Source organism: Aptenodytes forsteri, unplaced genomic scaffold, assembly GCF_000699145.1.
Source record: "Aptenodytes forsteri isolate BGI_AS27 unplaced genomic scaffold, ASM69914v1 Scaffold146, whole genome shotgun sequence".
Classification (NCBI taxonomy): Eukaryota; Metazoa; Chordata; class Aves; order Sphenisciformes; family Spheniscidae; genus Aptenodytes; species Aptenodytes forsteri.
The window spans coordinates 4,586,010-4,607,222 of NW_008795128.1; the positions used below are offsets into that span (position 1 = coordinate 4,586,010).

Sequence of the window (21,213 nt, forward strand, 5' to 3'; positions counted from 1 at the left end):
GCTGTTGCTTTGAGGAGTTCACATCTAAAGACAGAGGTCCAGAGAAAACTGTTAATCCCTTCTGTGTGCGGTGTATTTTGCACCAAAAAAAAAAAAAATTAATGCTTTACCCTTAATATTGTCAAGCAATGCTCTGAAATGTGAAAGAATGTCAGGCTCACAATTGCCTGTACACAACAATTAGTCCTTTTTCATCTGAGTCCATCCTGTGCACCGAAGAAGACCGAGGTCCTATTGGCAAAAAGTAAAAATTACATAATTAAATACTGTAATGTGATATGTACATATAAAGTTCCTGATTAAAGTTACATGGTCTAACAGTAAACGTGCTAGCTTCTAGAGTTAGGAAAAATGCTAACAAAACATGGCTAAACATGACTTTTCATTTCTCCCATTTTTTCCAAATAAGTCTCTGGTTACAGTAGCATAACTTTGTTGTATAACTTAAAGGTAATAAGTATCTGATTGATGTAACCAAACATCTTAATATACAGATACTTAGCATTTAAATAGTCTTAAACCTTCAGGTGCTGTATGCTAAAATGTTTAACAACCATGTGTAGTTCTTCTGATGTCCTCAGGGGCTACCAAGCCTTAAACATAGGAGTTTTGTGTTTGAGGTCTTTGTTTTCATAACAGTCCCATGAAATGAGTAACATTTAAACTTTTTGTTGAAGTTTGTAAATAAGGAGAAAGTTGATCTGCAGAATTTGATTGTTTTGGTAATGGTGGTGTATTTTTCCTTAGATATGTTGTATAGAATTGTTGAAAAGTTTAAGAGCCTTTTTTTTGGGGGTGGGGGCGGGGAGGTACTCCTTCTTTAAGTGTATGTATATATCAAACTACCCTTCCTGTTAGTAACACTAACATCAGATTCTCAACAGTCAGTCTCGGTAAGAAAAACGTGCTGGTTTTGGCTGGGGTAGAGTTAACTTTCTTCACAGTAGCTGGTATGGGGCTAAGTTTTGGATTTGTGCTGAAAACGGTGTTGATAATACAGGGATGTCTTAGTTACTGCTGAACAGTGCTTACACAGGGTCAAGGCCTTTTCTGCCTTTCATGCCACCCCACCAGCGAGTAGGCTGGGGGTGCACAAGAAGTTGGGAGGGGACACAGCCAGGACAGCTGACCCCGACTGACCAAAGGGATATTCCACACCATGTGACATTGTGCTCAGCAATAAAAGCTGGGGGAAGGAGGGAGGGGGGACATTCGGAGTGAGTGAGCAGCTGTGTAGTGCTTAGTTGCCAGCTGGGGTTAAACCATGACAAATGTATTTCTAAAACTTTGTTTTATTTGGTTAAGACTAATTTTAATTGCTTTTTATTATTAGCTTGTAGTAAACATAGGTAAGCATTGCTCAAGCTTTTTCTTCTGATCATATGTATGTTTTGGGAAGAAGGCACTGTTCTTAATAGAAAGCAGAGGTGGATATAGAAATATGACTCCCAGAGCTGGGGTTTTAAAAAATCCCCGAATATTGCAGAATATACTGTAATAATCTGAGAGTTAGCCATGCAGACTCATACCTCAGCTTACAGCACGTGTTTCTAGAGCCTTCAAAAGGCAACCTCAGTAAAATGAATAGCTGAGATTTCACGATATGTTTCTACTTGCTGAAGTTTTTGTTAAGAAACCCTGCAAAATGCAAAACTCTTCAGACATCTCTATTGATATGAGTGATTGTGAGCTGTCTAATCTTAACTTTCTAATGTGTTTTGTAGTGAGGGTGAGAGAAGCCGTGTGAGTTTGTGTATGTACTCTTGCTGTGAACAAGAAATAATCTCATTTCATCTACAGAGTGCATTTTATCTGGTACCTTTTTCATTAATACTATTCCATGTTGCTTCCCAGTAGCCACAAATGCAGAGAATTGCCAAGAACCAAAGCTACAGATTTAGTTGGTCATAAACTGTTCTCTACTATAAAAATGTTAAGAGCAATGGAAAACCTAAGTCTGTTTAAGATGCTTGGAGTTACCAATCTTGGATGTTTGTTCGTTCTTCATTTCTCTGCCTCAATTTCCTATCTAAGAAAACTTGCCTGTATCAGGCACAAGTTTTTCTGTGGCTCTTGTTAGTGTGCTGCTTATGAGGAAACCAATTCTTTATTGTAGAGCTTAGATGTTGAATTAAAAAAAGCACGCAAACGGAAAACTCAGAATGAGAAGAAGTTATTCAACTGATACATCATTCTTTAAGCTTGTACTTTCTGCTAAATGAGGCAGAGATGCTAGTAAAAATACTATACTTGCATGAGGGCAGAATTAAAGTATTTTGTATTTCCAAAGGCTTGACTTTCAAACATTAGTCTGTTTTAAACACTTAAGAAAAAGCCCATAGTAAATTATGTACGGAAGAGGTTGCAAATGTATTTCCATCCCCTGTCTAGGTTCTCTCTAAGTGACTTCTCCAAGGCAACACAGCAAATCACTCCGATAGTCACGATTAAACTCCTGGTGTTCCTAACTTTGTCCTCAGGAGCCCCTGGGTTCTCAGCCTGGGATTGCAGCCCTTCAGAATGGTTAGATGCAATCTGAAGGTTTGTAACTGTGCAGCTTTTTTTCTGCACAGTTCAGTCTTGATGAAGCTAGGGTCCTGCTATGGAGGTGAGTCTCTACATAGGGAGGGAAAAAGGAAGGAAGGAATAGTTAATCATGCTGTTATTTTTAAGTGACAGTTTTCTCTTCAGTTTATGTGTCCTCGTGCTACAAATAAATTGATATTTTTCTTTTTTAAAATAAAAATCATGCTCTTTTATTCTAAGACTGTATTTGCAGATGTGTAGTACTGACCGTTTTGTTTAGCTTTCCGGAGTCAGTCATCCTACAGCAGTGAGATTTTTTTTATTATTATTATTTTCTATTAATAGCATGGAGGTATAGTTGTAGTTGCTGGTTGAAGAGGGACAGTTAGTGCTTGCATGATGAAGGAGCTTCCTCTATAGATTTTTGGACCAATGAAATAACTGATTGATAGTGGGAGGTAGAGGTGACAACTAAGGTTTTAATATCGAAGAAGAAATAACTAGAGTTTGAGAATCATACCTGTCTCTTCAGCACCCTCAACAATAAGGGTATTTCAAATTCTGTAGCATCCAGAGCAAATGCACTTAAGTTGAATATAGCCTCAAAACAGTCCATACTCCCCAGTTCATAACCTACCATGATAGCAGTTGGATGTTATTTAAACTAACCTGAAATTGCTCTAAATTGATTTGACAACTTTTCTTCTGTAATATTTTGCTGTTCAAAATACACAATAAAATTTGAGACTAGGAGAGCAACAATACCTACAGTCACTACCAGCAGTAGGCTTCCTGTTTTCTTTTGTGTTCTTAGTGTTCATCAGTACCCTGGTTCTGCTGGTTAGTAAATGTAAACTCCTCCACTTGCGCTGGTCTCCACTGAGTGAGATGATTGTGTGCCTTTCTACTGCTCTATCTGTTTATAAAGCTGGGGCTTAAACTTTAGCTCTGCGATGACTTGTGTGTGGATAGAAACATATCTGCAAAGATCTTGTTAGCTGTGGAGTTGAAGTTTAAATAGTATTTCTAGTATTTTACTAGAAAATTGGAGTATTTTGGAGGCTTTTTTTTAGCATCAGGCCAAGTAATTGAGCAAATGAGTTATCATTTATATTTTAGCTATCTTTTTAGGACTCTGACTCACGAGTTTTTTATGATTCATATGAGGATGATTTAAGAGGTACTACCTTGCTCTGCTGCTAAGTGTTGTTCTTCCCATGACACAGGCAGTGTAATGGGCAGTGTATCTGCTCGGCCTCCACAGTTCATGACCTAGCATATTAGCTTAAACTGCCATTGATTTCAGTTTACATTAGTACTCTGGGATTTGAGCTCTAGTGACTGTGCTGACACACTGCCTGCTCTACCATCTTTGTTGTGTTGGTATAACCTCTAGCAGAGGTGGTGGGCAAATGTCTGGGGTGGGTAACCTTGTCATACTTAGCTGTGGAAACTGACAGGGCTTGTGATTTAGATGTTAATAAACATGGTGGAGAGGAGGTATTTCCCCCAGGGGAGGGGGACACAGGCCTTGCACAGAACTACAAAAGCTTGTACCTGTAATCTCTTCTTCCTCTAGTGACAGTAATAGTTTGTATTTTAATCCAGATTAGAACTGTAGGTCTCCTTGGCTTTCCCTGCCATGTCAAACAGATTTTCTTTCCAAGTGGTATTTTATAGTTAGCATCAGCATTTAAAAAAAAAAAAAGCCAAAACCCAAATGCCCAAAACCTGAAAAAAACAAACAAAAAAACCCTGCCCAAAACCCAAACAACTCCCCCCCACCCCCCCCAACTTTCCAAATCTTGAATTTTCTTTTTCTGTTTCAAACTGTAGTTGAGATGTTTGTAACTATCCTTTGTTGTTTTTCTTTTGTAGGAGGGGGTAGAGAGCTGAAGGGAATAACTTTCTCAGAACCGGTAAGTACTTTTTCCCAGGGCTAAGATGGTTTACCTAAGAATAGATGATATGAAGAGCTGGCATCCATTCCTGGAAAAGTTTGATGTTTACTGAAATCCTATCTATTCTTATATTCAGAAATTAAATCTTAAAAAGTAAATGTTACTGATGGAAGCCCCAGTCCTATAAATAAAATCACCGTAGGGCTGAGATTTGGGCCCAAGGGTCTGTAAGTACAGTGGACATTTAAATTCATCTACTCAAAAATAATAATGTTAAATTCTTTTTTCTGTGTAATGTGAAAAACAAATTTATTTGAAGGGATTTTTGGTGCAGAAAGACTTCTGTCTAAGTTATTCAGAGTCCTTCTATACACACAGAAGGCATTCATGGCTTTTTATGGGTCCTACCTTTGGTGTTTTTATATATATATACACACACATACACAAACACACACACCTCCCTTGTCAGCTGTATTTCTAGTGTAGTTTCCAAAATAGCCGTAGTTTAAATAGCTTTGTGATATTTTAGAGGTTCTGATGTGGATTGTATTTAATTGAGATAATAATAGAGAAGTGCTAATGCACTTACGTGATTATTGTAGAGTTTAAGGTCTCATTTAGTCTCTGAATATTTATATAGTATATAGACATCTACTACCTTAACTGCGGTGCATTGGGGTACTTATCTGAGTATGAAATTTTAAGTCTTGAAGCAACCACATAAGAAATAATGGATTATTTATAACAAATGTGTGCCAGCAAGAAATTGAATGGAGGACTGCTGCCTCCAATAGTTGAAATCAATCCAAGGAATGGCAAATCTACCTCTTGCTCTCAGCGCTCTTTCTGGCTGAGGCTTGGAAGTATGTCTGGATGTACAAGAGATGCATGTACTCCGCAGTCCTCTGCTTTCCTTTTGGAAATCACTGATTCTAGCATTGAACAAGGCATTTGCATGTTTTCCTTTAAAAACTAATGGGATGAAGGATGTTTGCAGACCAACCTATCCATGCAATTTCAATCATCTACAAGCTTTTTAATTAAAATAATTCTGCTGTCGTAAGAGTAAAGTGGAAAATGCAGTATGTTTTATGATTAATCCAGGGATGGTTTTATACATCTTCGGATGTGGTATTCTAGGTAGTTTATAATGCCACTGGACTTAAGTTTTTAAATCTTCCCGTGAAGTTCAGTCTAAAAGAATAAAAGTCCAAAAATATTGATTTTTGCACTCACAAAATGTGTGTGACCGCTTGCTTATGTAGTTATGTATCTGCTCTCAAAGGAAATACTAGCAATACTTAACCAGCTGCCCTCATAGGTATTTCTAGGCATTATTCTCCATAAAACAGAAAAATACAGTCTAGGGTTTGTTGGATGTAAGGAATGATCACTTTTTTTTTTTAAATTAACATTGGATAAGTGTTTAAGGTACTTCAGGGGAATTTTGGATAGGGATAACTTTGGATAGTTATTCCTGCTTGGGAAGGGAAGCTACAAGTGCATGTTCTAGAGTGTTTCAGTTCTAGAGGGGTACAACTGAAAAACAACTGTATGTATTTCATATTCAGAAATCAGCAACTTGACCGAATTTTTAAATGAACATCTTATTTAATGTGTTCTCCCACCCCACCAATGATTTGGATGCTTAGAACACTTCAGAACCTCGTAATAAATTCTTCACTGTCCTTTGCCTGTTTCCTTGTCTTTAAAATGGAGTTGATGCATGCCTCAGCTGGGATGCCATGCCAAATACATGGTAACGAAGTTCTTGTAATTGCTTATCCTGGTTCTTTTTTTACTAAGGAGAGCACTGATGCTGCTACCTGACAAATAGAGTAGCTGGCAGAGGTGATTGCAAAAGATCATTCTTCACTGTGTGGCCTTCGCTGATGAAGCAGCGTTAGTTTCTCTTTCCTTACATATCAGACACTTAGTTTTTGAAGAGGAGGTTGTTTCCTATGTTTAAAATGTGCTTCAGCGTAACTTTGCTGGCAGAAGGTAACTGGAGGTAAATGATACTGCAAAGTGAGTTGCTCTGAGGCTATAATGGGAATGCTGGAGGAGGGGAAGTAGGAAGAAGGAGTCAAGAGTTAGAAAACCTACCAAAAAAGAAAAAGGAAAAAAGGTCAAAAGTTTGTTAATCTCTTGCCTTTTCTTGGAAGCTTCAGTCTTATGAATTGAAATTAATTCTTCAGGATGTTATAGTATGGCACCTATTTCAAATTTATGTATATTGAAGGAATAAATTTTAAGGAATCTTAAAATCTGCAAACTCTTTAAACTACAATGAAAGAAAAATCTGAAATTGTAACAAATATTTTGAGATGGAACTGAATGATTGGTATGTTACTAGAATTGTTTTGGTTTTTTTACTTGTCACAATATATGTTTGTCAATACAAGAGTGATCATGTCTACACCCCTGTAAACGTGGCTAGGCTGAGCAACCACTTGCTTCTGCAAAGCACTATCACTTTTTTCTTAAACCTCTTAAAAATTAATTTTGAAAAATCTTTCTAGCTGTTCAAGGCATCTGAAATTAGGTTTGATTAGTTTTTATGAACCACTGATACTACAATTTCTATCTGTCAGATGAAGTTGTGCATTAATAGTAGTTGCTCAATCTTTATATGTTTTTTTACAGAAGTACTGTGTCATTTTTCCCGTGAACTAGTACTGGGTTTTACAGTCACATGTACTAAAATTATGGATATTGTTTACATTCTCAGTTGAGATAACTGTCTCTTCTGCTGTTTTGCACTGTAAAGTTAATATGTAGTTATAGAGTGATACTAGCTATTCATCATGACTGCCTTCTCATTCATTGAAGACACACTGAGAAAGAAACTATGGCCATATCTGCCTGTATCTTTACCCCAAAATTGAATTTCCAAGGCTTATGAAAGACTTTTTGCTGCTGCAGTGGGTTCCAGTTTTCATTAGCCAGTCTCCCACATGGCTTTCTGAAACATGGTTTCCTTTGAAACTTCAATGGAAGGGACTTAGTGCAGACTATAGTTGTTCTTGTCAGTGAGTGGAAGTAATAAGCCGGGATTCTGTTTTCTCATTACTGTTTGTGGTAATAGAACAGGGAACTATATGTAATTTCCATGTATCCCTTGATACAAATTACAATTTTATAGAGAGTAGTGCTGCAAAGGCAGCTGTTTTTGCTTGTCTGTCACATGTGAGAGAGGCCCTTGCAGAAGGTCATTTAATGTGTTGACTAGAAAGTCTGGTCAGGCCTTTGTTATTTAAATAAGTAACTTTAAGCTAACAGCAGACAGCACTGACAAAGAATGAGTTTAAATAGAATCATAGAATCGTTTAGGTTGGAAAAGACCTTTAAGATCATCAAGTCCAACTGTTAACCTAGCACTGCCAAGTCTTTTTAAAACCCTTTTATAGTCTTCTTTTTTTGTAACATATTTCTGTTTGGAAAGAGAAACAATTTAAATAAAACACCCCACCCCACCCCCAACTTCTTATTTTCAGGAGTTGAAGTAATAAGCCGGGATTCTGTTTTCTCATTACTGTTTGTGGTAATAGAACAGGGAACTATATGTAATTTCCATGTATCCCTTGATACAAATTACAATTTTATAGAGAGTAGTGCTGCAAAGGCAGCTGTTTTTGCTTGTCTGTCACATGTGAGAGAGGCCCTTGCAGAAGGTCATTTAATGTGTTGACTAGAAAGTCTGGTCAGGCCTTTGTTATTTAAATAAGTAACTTTAAGCTAACAGCAGACAGCACTGACAAAGAATGAGTTTAAATAGAATCATAGAATCGTTTAGGTTGGAAAAGACCTTTAAGATCATCAAGTCCAACTGTTAACCTAGTAGCACTGCCTCTTTTTAAAACCCTTTTATAGTCTTCTTTTTTTGTAACATATTTCTGTTTGGAAAGAGAAACAATTTAAATAAAACACCCCACCCCCAACTTTTTATTTTCAGGAGTTCACAAACTTGTCCAGCACTTCAGTTTCCTGTAGTGAGACAATGTTAAAATAAAATTCTCTAACTTATGGGAATTATTCTCTTTTTACAGCCTACATGTCTAATCTAAAGTACCAATATCCTTTTGAAAACAATGAAGTCCCATTATGAAGGCCTCTGAGTTGGCTACAATACCTGTGCAATAATTGTGAGCAATTTTCAAGAAAATAAAAAAATTGGAACTATTTTAACACTTCAGCAACTCTTTAATGTGTGGTGTCTGGATGGAAAAGTGACTGGAAAGGTTGCTACATAATGTTTTCCGATGGCTTTTATGTGCATGTCTTTATAGATGTTTTTACACAGGTTCTATTGTGATTTGAGCATATGGGTTAGAGACAGGAATCTTAATACTGTTTCAGAAGCTGATACTTTTAATGTATTTCTGAACAAAAATCTATTGTCCAACTTTCAAGGCTTTTAGAAGTATGGCTGATAATGCTTTTCTATGTCAGAGGTTGGGGGGATTCATTTGTTTGTAGTACAAGTGAAGATGGTAAACTCATACTCATGTTCTACAAGTAGAATTCCAAGATTAAAAGGATTTTAAAATTAATGGTTTTGAAAAAGTCTTGTCCTGCTTTATATCAATCTTGAGTTCCTTCAAAATAGGTTTCAACTGAAATTACTAACTCGGCACAAACTTTAGGCAGTGTGTTATTAATGTATTAATGTTGTTCTGTCAAATTGCACGCAGACTATCCCATCTAAGAACAGCTCTAGTATCATGGAAGTATGTTAATGCAGTAGGTTCTGTTTAACAATTTATTGCTGTTTGGGTTGCAGAATTTTAGTCTCTAGAATATTTTTTTCATCTACACAGATTTTTAAAATGTTCTCGGTAGTTAAATTTTCTAATATGCAGCTGCAATAGGATATTGGTAGGAAATAGCTGCCTGCAAATGAAGATAAGGGACAGGTATGTCAACTTTGGGATATGTGGGAAGTAACAAATTTGGCTAAATGGCTCCAAAACAGGCATTTTGTACAGCCTGTAGATTTCTTGTGTTCGAAAGATTGTGTTTAGGCTAGAAAGCTGCAGCTGAATATAGTTCACTACTGAATTCCTGCTCTGTTATAATCTCCTTTTTTCAAATTGACTTCTCTTCTTCACTAATCAAAACAAAACCTTTATTTTTCTATAGCACTGGTGTTAAAGAGGAAACCAGAAACTAAAGGCACTGGAATCAGCAAAGACGCTTCTAGAGAAAGTGGAGAAGGTAGAGAATGGAGCTGCAGACTCTACAGGAGGCTCTGAAAGTGGAAATTCAGGTTCACCAGGTAATTTGTATTCTTTCTTGCTTTATAATTTCAAGTAATAGCAGCATTAGTATTGCTGATAGTAGTAATACTAATCGTAGCATTAAGTAATAGCACTACAACTGTAGTAATAATTGTTTTATAAGCTTGAAGCTACTTTAGAATTTTATGCTCTGCATTTTGACCCCACCACCTGTTGTTTTTTAGCAAATGTGAAAATTCTACATTTCAGGCTGTGGGTGGGGATTTTTTTTTATACATATTTTGTAGCAGTGAAAAACATTCTGAAAACTCTTGTGTTCAGCAACTTCCGTCTGGAAGGTTTTTCTAATGTCCTGAAGCCAACTTCAGTATTCAGGTGGCAATGGAAGAATATGGTGGAGGAACTTTCAAGCGAAATGTGCGTAGTGCTGTGTAGTCTCACCTGGTGCTTCTCTTCTGGAGTGTCTTCTACTTTAGTGCCTTCTAAACTTGTAATTTTACAGTTTTGCTAACCAAAACGTTGTAGTGCTTGGGCTCAGAAAATTTTACTTGTTGGGTCTTTTACTGGTAGCCTGTCCAATACTATATTGCAGTAGAGTTGCAGTTTGCCATTCCATTACAATACAAATGAGAAATATTAAAAATAATAAAACCTAATTTAGCAAATGTAAGAGGACATATGCATGTTAATTCTTGGAACAAAATGGTTACAGCCATAAACGTAGAGTAGCTGCCAACTTGAAATGTTAAATTTATCGATGAGACCTTTTCTAAAGACAGTTCTCCAAGTATTTCTGTTGGATATCTGAAACTCACAACTGTTACAGTGGATAAAAGAAATATATGATAGGTTACACTGATCAGTGTAACCCATCACATAAAATTTGGAAAATGTTTCCAAATTACCTGGTGACTTGTCTAAACAAGTGTTCTAGAAGACTTGTTCAGTAGCTGCTGCAATGATGAGCGTAGTGCAAGAACTTGAATGGGTGGATTAGTAAAATGAAGCTATGTCTGCTTTAACAAAATACAACTTTCAGCTAGGGAGAAAAACTTTAAAAAGCTAAAGGTGAATTTCCAGAACTACAGACAAGTATTTTGATCTCCTCAGAAACTCCAAGGCCCTTGCATTCAAAACTTCAATGAAGTTTTGTTATGGGGGTAAGGAAATTCAGAAATCACCCATGGCATTTTGCTGCAGGCATTAAAATGTTTAAAGCCAGTAAGTATTTTTTTTCAAGTATTGTCTGCTGTATGGTGATCGGAATGCTAGTCATACTTGTGTTTGTATAACAGCATTTACCTCTTGTGTGTATCTTCATTCCCCTTTATGCCTAAGCTAACCAAAAATTTTAAGACTGCGAATTTTGAATAATCTTTAGCATCCGTTCATAATGATGATGATGAACAGGGATGAAGACTGGAAAATGTCCAAAAAAACTTTTTTTTAACAACTTCAAGGCTTTTTGACCCTGTTTGCCTTAGCTTTGCCCGATCCTCATTAAAAGTGAGCTCTGCACTGAAATCAACTTTAATTAAATTTGGTTTTAGTTGGTGACACTAGACAAGCCATTATATCAGAAGGTTGTCTTTTTCTTCAAGATACTGTATGTTCCCATAATTAAGGCTAAGAACAAGACTAAATGTTTACAATAGGAAATAACGCTTGCGGCAACATGTTGGGTCCTTCAGTAAACTTTTCTTGAACTGTGCCTGAGTGGTTACTGCTGTGCTCGTCAAATGGCCACTGATAGAAATGAAACTGGTTTTGGCACAAAAAAAAGAAATCTTAAGTGAAATGCTTGAACTGTATGGTATATCTTTGAATTTTGTAACTTAAAGAGATACAATATATCCCTTCTCTTGGCAGTGCTTGGAATTTGTGGAGAATTGTCTCACTTGTCATCTTTTTACTTACCTAATATTTCTTTTTCTGAGGACTCTCTAAAAAAGCTTGCTAACACTCATACAGTCATAGTTTTTCGTCCCCTTGTAAGTGGTGGACAGGTGTTTGATGAGCGTACAGAGTTCAGCTCTGCACTGTGAGCAAAGCCTCCCAGCTTCCTGATGCTGCGTGTTACCTGTGACTGCTTACATAGCTGTAGAACATGATGGTCAGTATGACTGTATTTTTGTTTGAAGAACAGCTCCTTGTTTCCTGCCTATTCCAGTTCACCTCCAGAACTCTCTCTGAAGCTTTGCTACTGCTTTGGCAAAGTGTATCTTAAACTACCAGTAAGGACCCAGAGGAGGTGTTTTAGTTGTTTAGAAAAAGCTACTACTTTTGTTTCATTTTGATGATCGAAGAATCCTCCATAAATGAAGTCTGACCAGGTCACTTGCTATATCAGAGTACAACTTGAATATTCAGGTATCTTCCATGTCAAAACTATATTGCTTGTCCTGAGAAGAGATGCATCAAATCTAAGTAGTTCATTCTGCTACTGTGTTGACTTAATTAAGGTTATTTTGAAACAGTCTGCTTGTCATAGTTTTGATCACAAGAGGTGTTAAAGGAGCTATATTTAGCTATTCTCACAGAAGGGTTGGGCTTCATGGATGACTCCTCGAGCTGATATGTGGAAAGAACCTCAAACATCCTCTTCCTTCTCTTATTTGGTAGCAAAAAGATTGGTAGGTTTTAAAAGATCTTAAATCTAGCTTGCATTTGGGGTCAGTGCAAAAAAACAGTTGTGGGTTTTTTTTTTTCTTATGATTGGATGATGCAGTATTGTGTGATCCATAAATTTAGCAATACTTCATGAACAGTTTACAGTCACTGACTGTATTGTCTTATGACTGAGTCTGTACAAGCACTTGTATAGGAACTAACAGATATGTTGCTTGTCAAACTCTGATGTGGTAGAAAGCACCAAGGAAAAATAAGCTAAGCATGTAAGCAAAAGGTTGACATAGCACCTCAGCTCCCATGACATTGAATGGCGGCATGACGAAACAATAATATTCAGTGTAGATAAATGCCAAGTGATGCACTTTGGAAGAACAGTCCTGCTTTTACATCTGCAATAGCAGGCTGTGAATTCGCTATTAGCACTGCGGAAGGAGTTCTTGCAGTACAGAGTACTTGAGTGTTGCATGCAGTTTTAAACTTTGTCTCCAGATAATAGAGACGAACTAGAGAAGTACAGGGAAGAGTGCTAAGAGTGAACAAAGCAGTGGAATGATTCGTGCATAAGGAGACTTTCAATGTGAAGAAGCGGTGACTGATGGGGGAATGTGTGGTGTGGAAAAAATGTAGGAAGAAGGTGAATAGAGAAACAGTCATAGAATCGTAGCATATCTCGAGTTGGAAGGGACCCATAAGGATCATGAAGTCCAACTTCCAACTCCTCTTGACTCGAGTCAAGACTGTTTTTCCATAATCTTATTTGCCCCTCATGCTTGCACTATCAGGAGGTAGATTCAAAAGAAAAATGAGGTCCTTTCACATAAGAGTCCTGTAGTTTAACTTTGGAACTTATTGTCACAGGAAAACACTCAAGATCCTGAGTTCAAAAAGTAATTAAGGCAGATTAATGGAAGAAAAGTGTGTTACTAGCTATTAAATCTAAGACATAATCTTTGAAGACATCAGAGATGTAAATTTCTGAAAGAGGGGAGATAACACTCTCTGCTTGACCAGCATAGACATCATGCTGATGCCTCTGTTTGCTATTGGCTAGTACTAGAAAGAAAATGCAGCAGGTAAACCTGTGGTCTGACACAGAATCATCTTTGTGTTATGCTTTTTTTTATTAATACCATTTTTAGGATGTGAAATGAAACAAATTTTTAAAGAGAATTAGTTGACAAAGTCTGAATTCTCCAAGTGGTATCAATGCAGGTGAAATGAAACATACATTTTTCTTGCTTGCTTTGTACATCTGTTTCTCACTCCTTTTCCTGATTCTGATGAGCAAATGGGGAAGAAAGTACAGATTTTACATTGTTCCTTGCATGTGTGGAAGGGACATAGCCATGTTTATTCATCACATTGCTGTAACCAAAAAAGAAATTGGAAGTTTTTGGTTTACATTGCCTCTTCATTCTGGGCTCTGGTTTTCTTTGGTGACAGCCTGGTAACTTTTTCCTTGCTTAGCAATAGACAGCATTCTCCTGCAGCTGCCTGAAGGAAGTGAAGGAGGAAGAATAGTGAATGGTAACCATCTGTCTGCTTTCCTTTGGATGTGGAGGGCATCTCTTCTACAATGATCTCAATCTCTCTCTGAGGGAGAAAAGTGGCAAAGATACTTCTGAACATGGGTCTTCCATGTGGTACCAGCCAAGCCAACACACAGGCGGACCCTTAGTACTTGAAATGTTCTGCTCTTGAATATACAAACTGCTTTTGTGCCTGCAGTGGTTATCTGTGACTTGTGTTTCTTGTGACTGCAAGCAAAGAAGGCAGCAGTTCTAGAGGAGACACAGCTATTAGATTATCTTACCCAGCTGGCTTAAATTGTCCTTAAAAGGCATCACTTGTTCAAGAGCTGTTTAGGAGGAGAAACAAAAGTGGTGGCTTAGTGCGGTTGTTTTACTATATTAATAAGAATGGGTTTGGAAATTATATAATAGTGGATTCCAGGCCTTGCTATTGAAATGCTGTAAACTGAATATTTTGCTTTTACAAAGGTTCTTCAAAAATGGTGAATTTTAAACTGTTCAACAAGATCTGTAATGAAATCTTCATTGTATTGTTGCATCTTTTTTCTTTCTAGAAATTGGTTGCCCAAATGAAGCAAGATCCGCAGGTAACTATTTATTTTTATATTGTATTATTTACCTTTAAAAATACATGAAATAACAGTGCATGAAGCTAGAGAATTAATTTTAGATATTCTTGATCATGTTTTTCCTTGCTAACACACTGTTTAGAAGAAAACTATTATGGCAAGTCTTTAAACAATGATTGTTGGATGGTTTAAAACAAAACCAAAACTTTTGACTTTATGGACCCTTTTGCCTCACATTCTTAATAGTTTAAATCAAGCAACTCTTGCGGGCTATGGTGCAGTTCAAACATGCAGTATGTTTCTGATTCTATTGGAAGCTGCTCTTTATAAAATCTGCCATTACTAGAATTAGCTTTTTTCTTTTTTGAGTATCAGAAGGTTCAGAGTTGTACAAGAAGAGATGGGATATTTTGTCCAAATGTAGCTTAATGCTGTGTTCAGTTTGCCTGTCTTAGGTATCCAACTTCAGCACTGTGGTGCCTGGAGAGTGGGCACTTGGCCTTGGGATGTTTCAGAGCTACTGAAGTTGGATAACTAGACTCCTTGCGTAGACAGCAGAAGTCATCCCTTTTCCAGTGACTGTGGAAGGAGACTGGGTTATCTTATACAGCAGTTAAGCACTCCAGTGTGCTGAATGGGGAGTTCCGTGGCGTTCTCTAACTAGCCTGAAATGTTGAGTAGAAGGATAAAGGCAGCTCACTTGAGGCTTGCTATGAAGTGCTTCCATCCCCATGCAATACTAAATGCCCTGTAATTTTCTGAGCATATATTTTTCTGAGCTCAGTGGAGTGGGAAGACAGATTTTTGTAACAGTCAAGTAGTTAGACCCCTGACGGGGAGGGATGAGCAGGGAGTAGGGTGGTATTGGAAAATCTGCTTTCTAGAACTTCCTTATTTTGATGGGATTTGAGTAAGGTCTGTGACTCTTGCTGGGCAAGTCTGCTAATGATTAGCCTGCAGAACAGTTCGCTTTCAGTTCATATCTGCTGAAAGCCAGGTCATGCTGCAAGCAGCTGTGCAAAGTTCCTGGAGCCAGGAAGAGTAAATCTGGTCTCTGCTTCCAATGCTCTTAATGCATTTTTATCCCAGATTATTAAGTGGAATCTAGAAGAAGGGAGGATGACTGGTCAATATCTGGTTTTGCTAGAATTGTGTATATATTGGAGAAGACTATCTACAAGCCGAGACTGTAATGCATTTCAAAATTGTATGGAGGAATATAAAAATAGGGAAGCTCTCCTGAGCATGAAGTTCCTGTAATGATATTAGTCCTATGTTTTAATATTTCTGTGTAGCACAGCAAACCTGTGTAATCTAGTGTAAAGAGTTTACAACATCAATGAGAATAAAAAAAGTGGAAAAAGAGAAAAATATAGGCAAACTTGCTTCCTTGTCATGTTTCTTCAGAGCTTCACAGGCTTTAAACTGAGGACAGATTTTTAAATTTTATTTTTAGTAGGAAAGAAATAGTCCTGGTAAAACTTGTTTTCTGACTGCATCTTTATAGTGATGCTTACAGCTTTCAAATCTTAAACTTAAGAAAGTGCTATTGTAAGCGAAGTGCTGATATGAATGATGCACTAAGGCAAATGTAATTCTCTTAAATACAGTCTAAGGCATAAACATACATGGAAATGAAAACTTAAATATGTTTGCCTTCATTTGACATGTGTGTCAATTAAGTTTTAATAGATATGTTTGCTGATGCTCTACACAGTCAAAGGTATGATAATGTCTTTGCATAAGTAACATAGGTGAGAATGCTTTAGGTAACATACCATAGCATACATCATATACAATATGATACTATTGTATTACATATTAACATTTCTCGTTTAATTTGTAAGCTTGATGAAATGTACAAATGTGCTTTATAATGCAGCAAGCACTAATGGATGTTTCAATGAAATCTTCATTCCAAACTGGGTTGTCTCTCCGAGTGCTAGAAAGGTCCTCTGATTATTGTTGCACTCAGTGACTTAAGTAAGGCTTTGTTGAGCCTCTTGAATTTTATTGGCTGTACATCCAGAGGTGCTGTATTTGTAGTACACTATGCAAAAAAACAAAACAAAAAAACCCACCTTCCTGCTACTATTCTATGTTAACAAATGGAATATCTTTCTCACAGATATTTTTTCTTTCTAATCAGAACGCTGATTTGAAGAAACAGCTTCATGAACTTCAAGCCAAAATCACAGCTCTGAGTGAGAAACAGGTAGGGAAACAGAGATATATTTTTTTAACACCCTGTTCTAAAGATGTCTCCTTTTCCCAGCTTCCAAGAGAGCTGCTAAATTTTTAAGTGCAAAAATAAGTGTGGGCAACGAGACATTTTGGATTTTTATTTGATTTCTCAACAAAAGGCAGGATGAGTTATTGCGAGTCTATCAAACGAGCAACTAGTGCAATCAGTGGAAGCTATAGCAATTTTTCTTGTGTTGAAATGTTTTATATTAAGGGAGCTGGGAAAATGAATGAATTTTGTCACATCCTTTATTATTATTATTATCTTGAAACTTATTCTAAACCAGAACATTCTGGTTTAGGCAAATCTTTAGATTTTGTCTTAGTTGGTCCACACTGTATGTCTGGATGAGTATGCTGTAATTTTTCTTTATGTCTAGACCAACTCAATTCATGTCAGTTATGGATACCTAATAGACAATTTGGAAATTAGTTGTGTGTTTTTACCATGATAAATTACACCACAGTTGTCTTACATTTGCCATTTGGTAGGAATTCTCTTTGACAGGTCTAAAGTATGAGTAATAATTACAACTGAATGCTTAATAGAAAGATTGTGGAACTTAAAGGTGCATCTTGTGGGTAAAGAGAAGAAGAATAAGTAACACTGAGAGATCTACAAAACTGGTTCTCGCTTATGTTTTTAGAAAAACAAAACAGTAACACACACAAAAAACCCTCATACATAACCCCCCCCCAAAACTAAATTGACTTAAGCAGTCCCTTAATTGCACTGCTATTGTGTCAATAATGGAACCAAATTAGGTGAATAGATAACACCTTTGAAGAGGGGAAACACTTTGGGACGTAGTTCCCATACCCAATACAGGGTATTAAAAATTAGAATATAGTTACAGATCAGTGTCACATCTAGATACCTGCATTCATCTGTTATCATCTGCATGTGTTCTGTTTTGAGAATTACCTTTCCTAAGGAAATGGGCAGACAGTGATTAACATTTATCTAGAAATTCTATTTACTAAAAAATTATAGTATGTTTTAGTAGTGGAACAGTGAGTCTAGGAAGGAACATGTAAGGATAATAAAGAAAATGATTTTTTAATGAGAATACTAATTCAACAAAAACTGAGGTTTTGCTGATGTGATGGCATGCATCTCCTGAAGATGATTTACTCTCTGAAACCAGCATGAGCCTCTGCATGTGGCTATGTCTCACAGCAAGCAGCTTCAGAATTCTCTGGTAAGCTCTGGAGGCCCATCGTAATTTCAAAATTAGCTTGCCTTGATGCCACGAAGTAAGTCATATTGACTACCAGTTCACATGATCAGCAGGGACAGGCAGTGAGATAGTGAGTGGAAGGTAAGAAAGAAGTAAGTATATCTTACTGTAACTTTTAAATTTGGATTCATAACTCTTAAAATTATGTTACAGTGGTCTATACTAACATGTATTTTAAATTACCCATCACCAGAAATGCAACTGTATTTTTTTCTGCTGAAAATTACAGCTCAAAGTACTAAAGCACACTTGTTCATGGGATGAACATGGGCTAAGTTTCCAAAAGACTTTGAAAAATAAGTTTCTGTCTTTGCTTCCACCACACAGCGAATACAGTCAATATGAAGTCACAGTCCAGTTTCCTTCTTTGTATTTTTATGGTTTTGATTATCAGTAGAACAGTGAACTTCTCTGTGATTGTTGAAGCTTAAATATCTTGTTATATCTACCACAGAGCTGCCAGTGTCCCAGATGATAGTGTTGTTAAAGTAGTATGGCTGCTAAAATGCAACGGTCATGGCAAATGTGAGTTCTAGGAAAAAACCCACAACTTCCCAATGCAGAGAAATGCTCACTCCCTCTTATTTGTAGAAATCTGTTGTATAGACATCTGTGGCTTAGCAATGCAGAGTTAAGCAGTATTTTAGAGACTACAAAAAAGCCCTTTTTTCTGTTCTCACTTTCATTTCTCTTTAGGAAAAATAATTATTATAATTGTTTTATGGGGAGAATATTATCCAACAATTTAATTTTCACACAGCATGGAGAAACGTGCAGTTTTGCATAGTAAATAAATGCTTTACATTGTGCAGTGCATTTCTTTAAGGAGGAGTGCAATGTGTTATCTGTACTCTTGTTTAGAGCCAAGTAAGTAGTCTCGATGTCTGATGTCCGATGAATAAACTCTGAGGGCCTAACTCCACTGTGGACAGTTACAGGAGGCATAATTGTTACTGTTTGATAAGCTTTTAATGAAATGTGAAGAACTAAAGTTCCAGCCTGTGTGGTGTCCCTACTCGGAGCTGAGACCCTGGTGTTAGAGAGGCAGAATACTGAAATATTTTTGGCTTCTGAAATATTATGTCAGCCTAATGTACCCTTTTTCTTTGCTCTCTTATTTAATGAAGTTGCATGAAGACTTGTGCAAGAACCAAGTCAGTGGTAGGTTAGCTAAAAGCTTTTAGTTGCTTTAGGACTTCTCTCCATTTCTGAAGCATTGTGAGAGTAGTGCTGACACTTGCTGCCAGTCACTGCAGTGATTCATAGTGGCTTAGGTTTCTTGCTGAGAATTAATAACAACTCTGTTCAGAAGTTTGTGAAATTGAAGAGATCTGACAAAGTACGAAAAGAAAGCAAGTAGGCTGTGCAGCGTGTAGGCTTAAACCTAAGGAAATTTGTTAGCTGATGCAGGGTTAAACTGTTACAGCATAAGGTACGTCATATGTTCATATGTTTCTTGAAAATGTGAGAGGTGAAAATAAATGCTTTGATTTGTTTCACCTGAGAGATGATGGAGCAACGTATGCTGATTGCGTTATCATATGGAAGAAAAACTTCAAAAAGAGAAAAACTTATTTGAAGATAATTTGCATTTAAAGGGCAGTAAACATGAATCCTTCAGATGATTATTTTCTTCTGCTAGTCTCTTTAAGTTATTACCATGGAGTTCTAAACTGTGGTTACCTTATTTTTCTAACCTGGGGGCAATAAGGTGAATTCAGTTTAACAGTCTTGTTCCTCAGCTATAAATGTGAGTGCTGCAGTTTGGAAACCCTGAATGCATTTTAAAAACTGGTTTGCTCTTTCTTCCTCCATCCCTCTCTTCAGTAAAGAGAAGTCAAGAGTAACTTTTTGCAAAATAGTTTTAATTGCCAAATCTAAGCTTGGGTTGTAAATATGAATGAATTCTGTTGCTGTGTAGCACTGGTTTTTATTACGTTTTTACATCTTTGTAAGAAGCAATAGTCTTAGCACTCTTTCGTTCACTGTATATTCTATGATAGTGTCTTCCTTTGGCATTCTGTTTTGTAGACTTTCACCCACAATTACCTATCACTACTCAGCTTTTGTTTGGGTTGAATATACTCCTTACAATAAAAAACATGAAGAATGTAGTTTTGATTATTTTTTTTTTTTCTTTCCATGAGGAAGTTTACCAGTGTGTACTTTTTTTACTTTGGGGAGGTGGGGTGGAGATTGTTACCAGTGACACTAGTGAAAGACTGAGGTAGAGCAGGGCTAACATAAAGGAGCAGGAGGGATGTAATCTTGAAGTAACACCTTTTTTTCTGCTTCTTTTCCTCCATAGTTAATTAAAAATTATAAAATGATCATGCAGATATATCATCATCGAGTATGTATCATAGCAGTACTTTTTTCCAGTGACAAGGAAGAGGTCATGTTTATTTGACTAAAGAAATGTAAAGAAAGGAGTGGGCAGCAAACAAATGCTTTTTAGCAATATCATGTCAAATACAGAGGAATTTCTACATCTGTCCCTATCACAATTTCTTGGAAAAGTTGGAGCAACATTCTGTCTTAAATGTGGAAGAAAGCTTACAGGAATAGTCTTTTGACCTTATGGTAAAAGGTGATGGTGATAAGCATATACTAAAGAAATAGCGTGTCTCTTTCCCCTATATTTGAAAATAAAATGAAAATGTCTCTTACTGTAGTTGCAGTGAAATTCATTGAATCTTCAAGAAAACAGTCTTGTGAAAACTAGACTTGTATTCTAATGCATTTGCTCTTGACATGGAAAGAATAAAGTGGATCCCTTTGTTACTTTGATTTCTGAAGAACTGTATACACTTACAGGAAAAAGTACTCAAAAATAGTTGTTAGCATAGGGATACTTGTGGTTTTTTCGTGGGGGAAAACGTTTAACATACTTTACTGTGAAGAATAGTTGAAACTGTAGAATGTCATCAGAAAAAATGCACACTATAAAAGCGAGCTTATCTCTATTATTATCTTTTGCTTGTATTTAAAGTTTACAGCAAACTGAGGTAGTTGAGGTTATTCTAAATCCTGTATGTTCGGGGTGAGACTCCTTTTAACCTTGCCAATAAATAGCAAGTAATGGGGAAGAGGATTTAGGGGGGGATTTTAAGAATGGTAGTGTAATTTAACCATGGTTTTGTATAGTTGAATAAATGTAAACATGTGGTTTAGACTGACAAAGGAAACTTGTTATTTAAGTCTTCAGAAACTGTAAGGAATAGGTTTAAGCATTAATGTTGCTATATTTATTACAGGTACCATAACTGAGTAATGAAAAGATTGGTAACATGCATAAATACATCCTGTGAGACTGTTCTTCTTGAATG

The 21,213-nt window shown here is 36.7% G+C and overlaps 1 protein-coding gene across 1 annotated transcript in view; it reads left to right on the forward strand.

Moving 5' to 3' along the window:
- The window catches only part of PHF21A (PHD finger protein 21A), a 130,409-nt gene that overhangs the window by 27,242 nt on the left and 81,954 nt on the right, over positions 1-21,213 (forward strand). Inside the window, exons 2-5 of the mRNA XM_009277530.1 lie at positions 4,405-4,445; positions 9,570-9,705; positions 14,385-14,417; positions 16,549-16,614. Coding sequence (XP_009275805.1) covers positions 9,652-9,705; positions 14,385-14,417; positions 16,549-16,614 — 153 coding nt within the window. The 5' untranslated portion in view covers positions 4,405-4,445; positions 9,570-9,651. The remainder of the gene's footprint in view (positions 1-4,404; positions 4,446-9,569; positions 9,706-14,384; positions 14,418-16,548; positions 16,615-21,213) is intronic.